Source organism: Pararge aegeria, chromosome 11, assembly GCF_905163445.1.
Source record: "Pararge aegeria chromosome 11, ilParAegt1.1, whole genome shotgun sequence".
In the NCBI taxonomy this organism is placed as follows: Eukaryota; Metazoa; Arthropoda; class Insecta; order Lepidoptera; family Nymphalidae; genus Pararge; species Pararge aegeria.
This window is the reverse complement of record NC_053190.1, coordinates 8,319,021-8,325,335: the sequence shown is the minus strand read 5'-3', so window position 1 is coordinate 8,325,335 and position 6,315 is coordinate 8,319,021. Positions and strand designations below refer to the sequence as shown.

The 6,315-nt window shown below is 33.7% G+C and overlaps 1 protein-coding gene across 1 annotated transcript; it reads left to right on the top strand.

Moving 5' to 3' along the window:
* The first annotated feature begins 3,345 nt into the window (after positions 1-3,345).
* LOC120627223 lies at positions 3,346-6,251 on the top strand. Its single transcript, XM_039895101.1, has 3 exons — positions 3,346-3,492; positions 4,872-5,188; positions 6,003-6,251. The coding sequence occupies exons 1-3, from the start codon at positions 3,450-3,452 to the stop codon at positions 6,084-6,086; spliced, it is 444 nt and encodes a 147-aa protein (XP_039751035.1). The 5' UTR covers positions 3,346-3,449; the 3' UTR covers positions 6,087-6,251.
* Positions 6,252-6,315: the final 64 nt, after the last annotated feature.

Below are 6,315 nucleotides of genomic sequence, written 5' to 3'. Positions count from 1 at the left end.
GTAAATTTAGTTGAACTTACGGATACACTACATGATTATTACCTACAAAAGACCTATTTCCAGCAGTGGACGTCCACTGGTTGACATGATGATGATGATGATGATGATGATGAATGCTACGGAGTTCCTTTTATAAAACCGGCACTACCTATTGAAATTTAAATCCTATTTGAATTTTCTAGTCGTTGATGGATGCTTAGTTCGCCTACCGTTCTACACCTGTATATAGGGCTAGAGGTGTGCCTCGAAATTATGTCTACCTAACCATTTTCTTATCTAATCTCATAGAAATAGGACAAGAAGTTGGAAGCCATAATTTTCTCGTGATGCGCATGTTGATAGTTAGTTACCTAGGAACCTTAACATAGCAACAAGCGATAATCGAAAATCGATCTCTTATTCCTTCCCTTGACGTATGCTAAATCTTCGAAGACTGCTAAAAAACGATTTTACCGATCAATCGATCGCTAACAATCGAAAAATTAAACCCGAAAGTAATAATAGTGCTATCCTTAACCTACTCTTCTCCGTAGACAAGGATCAACGTCATCATCATCATATCAACCCATTACGGGAACGGGTCTCCTCCCACAATGAGAAGGGGTTAAGGCAGTAGTTCACCACGCTGGCACAGTTGAGTTGGGGGACTCCAAACACTTTTGAGAACATTATGGAGAACTATCAGGCATGCAGGTTTTGCTCACGATGTTTTCCTTCACCGATGCAGCAAGTGTTATTTGAATCACTTAAAACGCACATAACTTTGAAAAGTTAGAGGTGCGTGCTTGGCTACTACCTCTTCTAGACAAGGATAGAAATACTAAATACAATCTTTCATTTAAAGATATTCTATGAACATAATCCTGCAGTTGTTTTCTTTTAATTATGTTTTATAATCTTGCTCACAGAATACGACGAAGGGAAAACAACCACGGAGTGCACATTCTTCGTGGATAGTCGCGTCGTCATATTGCGTTACAACGTTTTTAGAAATACTTACGTACCTCCTAGACTAGATGTATGTAGCAAAAGATGCTCACTCTTATATAATCAGTATTATTCACACTATTTAAACATACATATCATTAGATTTTAGGTAAATGTGAATACTTTTACTGTTTGTGCCTTTTTATGTTTTTAAAATGGTCAGTGTCGAGTAAAGTTTATTTAGATCATTGTAGACTTAAAAAATCAAGGCGAATAAATCATTGTGTACCGCATAAATTTCCATTGCGTGATTTAAATGTGCCTGTAACTGTTCAGTAATCGATATTGTTTTACTTTTAACTTTGACTTGAACTCCTTCGACAAATTAGTAAAATATACATGACTTTTTGCTTATTACTTGTAAAAAAACATGAAGTTATGACTACGCCAAGAGCAATATGGCCAAATTTCATATTAATGATAAAGATTGAAAGAAGCTCGCGCCAGTAGTGGATAAAGAGGTTACTTAGGGGAAGGATGTGGAATCCATGATAACGCATTTGTTGGACGCAACCATTCCTTTGCAGAATTACTAGATGTAGATATGCGGCAAGAAAGCATTCATTCCACAAAGCATTTTAAAGATCAGTGGTTTAAACTTGTCCTGCATACAACACGGGGATTACTGTCAGTGTACGTGGAACAATGACTCGAATACTCAACTGTTAAGGACAACGGGGAATTCCATTCTAGTTGGATGTTTCGAATTTGTAGACGTTTTGGTTTTATTATTTGTCGGCCGAATGGTGCAGTGGGCAGCGACCCTGCTGTCCGAGTCTAAGGTTGTGGGTTCGATTCCCACAACTGCAAAATGTTACTGTGATGAACATATATGTTTTTCAGTGTCTGGGTGTTTATCTGTTTATTATAAATATTTTTTTATAGAATTCATAAATATATTCATCACTCATCTTAGTACCTATAACACAAGCTACGCTTACTTCGGGGCTAGATGGCGATGTGTGTATCGTCGTAGTATGTAAAAAATACTTATATTAAAAATGTCATGCAAAGAAAAAACATAAATATAACATATACATAAAAACATTTTTTTCGTTCGCTGCGTTAGACTGAATCGTAAATTTCCAGCAGGTGATATTGCAGTCAAAGGATTACTAATATACCATAGCCTAAAAGCTTGTGAGGAGGTAGGCTCTTTCATCTGACTGAAATTTAGAATGGTGATTATACCCTGGATTAACAAATAAGCACTATATTATACATACAGTTTAATATATGAGTTTATAAATGTCTAATTACCTTGGCTTATGAATATGGTGGCATTATATACGAAGCTTCTTTTTAACGCTGAAAACCTGGTTCCTGCGCGATTTCTGTCAGCAAATAAATCTTAATTCTCTATTAGAACATTATTGTACCTATATTATAATTCTAAAAGATTTTTGCTCTTCATTAAATAATTAAATTAATACAAATATTTTTGTCTTCTGATGCAAGATATATAAATAGTGTTGCTAGATATATTAGACTATTGGTTGAGTTTGCTATAAAAAGTAGTTACATATGCATAGTAGGTATCCTATTGAATTCCCGTATTACCATGTTTTATCTGCAAGATCGATGAATATAATAAATACACTCGTATGATACCGGCATAAAATAAATATGTTCACAGTTTAGTAAATCTAAAATAATTAGCCTTATATTTATTAATACTTCAATTAAGTAATTAAATACATTTATACACGTAGATTAATTTAGACTAAAGAAAGGAGTACAAATGAATAAAATTAAAAATATTATTGCTTCCCAACCTGTTGTTATTGTTCCCGAAATAATCATCAAGTAGGTACTACCTAATTAAATCCATAGATTCCATTTAGCACCAAAAAATTGCGACTGCGTATGTCGGCCGTAAAATTTTATTGGTAGACTACCAATAAAATTCCTTCTGGCGCAGTGCGTAGCGACCCTGCTTTCTGAGTCCAAGGCCGTGGGTTCGATTCCCACAACTGGAAAATGCTTGTGTGATGAACACATAAATGTTTTTAGTGTCTGGGTGTTTATCTGTATAAGTATATATGTATATAATTCATAAAAATATTCATCAGTCATCTTATTACCCATAAAACAAGCTACGCTTACTTTGGGTCTTACTTTGGTAGATAGCGATGTGTGTATTGTCATAGTATATAAAAAAAATTAAATATCAATAATGTCATGCAAAGAAAAAATTTAATTATAATACCATGTAGTTAATAAATAATATATTAAATAAACGATTAAAAATATTTAGTAGTTTCATTTCGTTGAATAAAATCCAGATACTTAATGTGACATTGATTAAACACATTAAGTGCGGGTAAGAGAATAAAAGATTTTCTGTGGGGTAAGCAATAAATAATTTGCTCATGAACAATTTCTTTATCACGCCACGCCCGCCATTTGGGTCGTTGTTCTGCCATTGTGCTGTTTAAAAGTTCATACATTTAACCTTTAATATGATTACTGTCCTTACATTTACGTTATTACTCGTCAGCTCTGGTAAGTGTGTTTTATTTCCAAAATAACTTACCATAATGAGTGTTAAAACCAATAAAAACGCCCGCTACGGCTTTGTATATCTTTGCATTTAAGTATTGAAGAAACTTTTAAATATCTTTCATTAAGAAAATATTGGATAGCACTTCATAACTTGCACCTTATTAATTGATTATTTCTTTCAATAAACAGTGTTACAGTTTTGTTCAAAATAATTCATTTTACGCGTTAAAAATATTCCAAATACCGCAGTTATTAGCTAGGTACTTTGTAAATTGTAGATATCCTTGCATCTTTACTTTGGTATTTATTATGTATGCTATTTCCGTGCAAGATTACATAATACAACCGAATTATACCGGTTACAAGCTAGTGTAAAACTTGAAAACCGAATCCTCAATGTCACCTTGGGGGTTGATTAGGTTCCAGCAAAACTCAACTCCCTCATACCTATTTATTAATTAAAAATTCAGTTTAGTTGAAATCCTATTTTATTACAATAGAAATTTTATTTTATTTTTTATATGACCTCTGGTTCTAGGTATACATAATTTTTTTTATTACAATTGTAGGTAGTACCTTTATAGTGCGTTTGTTACTTCCTTTCTTTCACGCAGCAATGGAGTAATTGATTGACGTGATTTTCTGTACATACATAATATTTAGATGAAGATATAAAGATGTACATCAGCCAGTGTCACTCTACGGCATAGGCTTTATCCATGGTGACAGTGTGGGATAGATTTAGTTTTTAACAATTCACGGCTAAACTAATTTCTTTGAATTTGCCATTATGATCTTGGAATAATTCCCGGGATACTTTTTATCTTGAAGAATAAACAAATTTTAAAGTCGAAAGTGAGCTTGGTGGTTTGCCTTTATTAACAACAGCACCTTTCTTATTTACATTATTAGTATGGGAAAAAATGCGGTACACAGAAATAATACCTACACGTAGACGAAGCCGCGGGTAGTAAATATATAATAATGTTTATAATACTCCCTTCAATGGAGTAGTTGAAGTAAAGACGAAATTGCGTTTCTGTGAAAATACAAGAAACAACATTGAAAGGTTCGATACTTTGAACGGTTGAACTTGAGAAAAGAGTTCTTTACAAATATACTGTAAATAGTCTGTAATAACTGATTTACTGCCTGATTTATAAACGCACAGCTCAACCGCTGGACCGACAGATAGAGCTTTTATAGAATATTTCAAAATTAATCCCCTGAAAGGGTGTGTGTATATCAACAAATATGAGATTGAATGAAAATTGAACTTAACGTGCGTGAAGTCGTGGACAAAGGCTACTCGATAAAGTAAATTTAGTACTTAAAATAAATTATAGATCTTTTAAGATGAAGCATTATATTACTTTCAGCTGTGTCGAAACCACGATACGCAGAGCTCGACGAAGATGAGCAGCTGTTATTTCGAGCAGCATACGACACTCCATCGTACGACCACGACGAGTACGCAGAACCAGAAGATCTGCAACCTGGCAAATTAGATCTCCTTAAGGACGGCTTGTGGGCTATAAAGGCGAAGATCAACGAACTGAAAGCATTCAATAAGGCCTTAGCGGCTAATTTGCTCTCTACAAAGCTAAAAGTTAAGGAGCTTCTTATTAACAGTATTATGATGAAAAAACATCACCACGATACAGTTGATCACAAAAAACCCATGCATAACTATCAGGTAAGTCAAGTATCAATAATTACTAAGTACTTAACCTTTATTCGACTTTATTTTTCTTTAGATATTGTGGTGTAATTCATTAGGCCAATTCGAGATAAGACTACCTCTTAGATGTACCTACACTCAAAAAGTTATATTATTATTTATTTAAAATACCTCTACGCCTTCTTTCTTATTAATTAATATTTATGATCAGATCAAATTATTTATGTACATAGTTGTCTTTTTTTAATTCACAATAAAGCTGAAGAGTTTGTTTTTTGTTCGAACGCCCTAATCTCTGGAACTACCGGTCGGATTTGAAAAATCTTAATTTGCATTTTAAGGATGTACAAAAAATTAGAAGCGCATAGTTAGGTCTGTGTGTATTCTTATTAAGATTGTTTTGCGTAATGACCCAGAGAAAATTATAAACGGCGCACGATATTTATTCGAATACAGATTTTTTAAGTTTGACATTCCAAGTTTGATGAACAACAATCCGTTAAAATGCTGCAAACAATAATCCGTTTCATTTTGTAAGACACTTAAATCTAAATGAAACGAATATCTGGTTTAATACGAACGTGAATAATTGTCCTCGACAAATTAATCACGGAATCACCACGCTATCGCGGCCTGAACGGAAAACCTTCACCGCAGGCTACAACTGTATGAACAAAAAGCCTACACGCGGTGAACAATAACTGACATTTAGGTCCAATCGGGTTGTTGTCACACCAAACACATTCCACATAATGGATGGAGTCCTACCCCAACAACTTTCCGAATAAGGATCGATATTGAAAGTAATGATGATTTTTAACTGTTTCAGCCTCAACCTTATCCAACATACGAGCCGCAAGTTCCTCAATATGGTGCACAACAGTATGGGCACGACCCTTACTATGGAATGTAAAAAGCAATAATCCTACAATATTATGCGCTGGACGCTATACCTACCCACATTCTCTCTAACTTCTTCATATAGAAAGAAAATAGAGTTGATTGAGATGTTTAGAGATTATATTTTAATGAAATAAACATTTTATCCTTTGTATAATAATTATATACTTACTGTATTTCGAACTTGTATTTTTATTATGTGAGCAATCTGCACAATTTTCATTATTTATTACCTTATAGTG

Coding starts and splice junctions, on each gene's coding strand:
- LOC120627223 (XM_039895101.1), top strand. CDS start 3,450: ATGATTACTGTCCTTACATTTACGTTATTACTCGTCAGCTCTG. Junction 3,493..4,871: donor GTTATTACTCGTCAGCTCTG/GTAAGTGTGTTT, acceptor TATTACTTTCAG/CTGTGTCGAAACCACGATAC. Junction 5,189..6,002: donor AACCCATGCATAACTATCAG/GTAAGTCAAGTA, acceptor TAACTGTTTCAG/CCTCAACCTTATCCAACATA.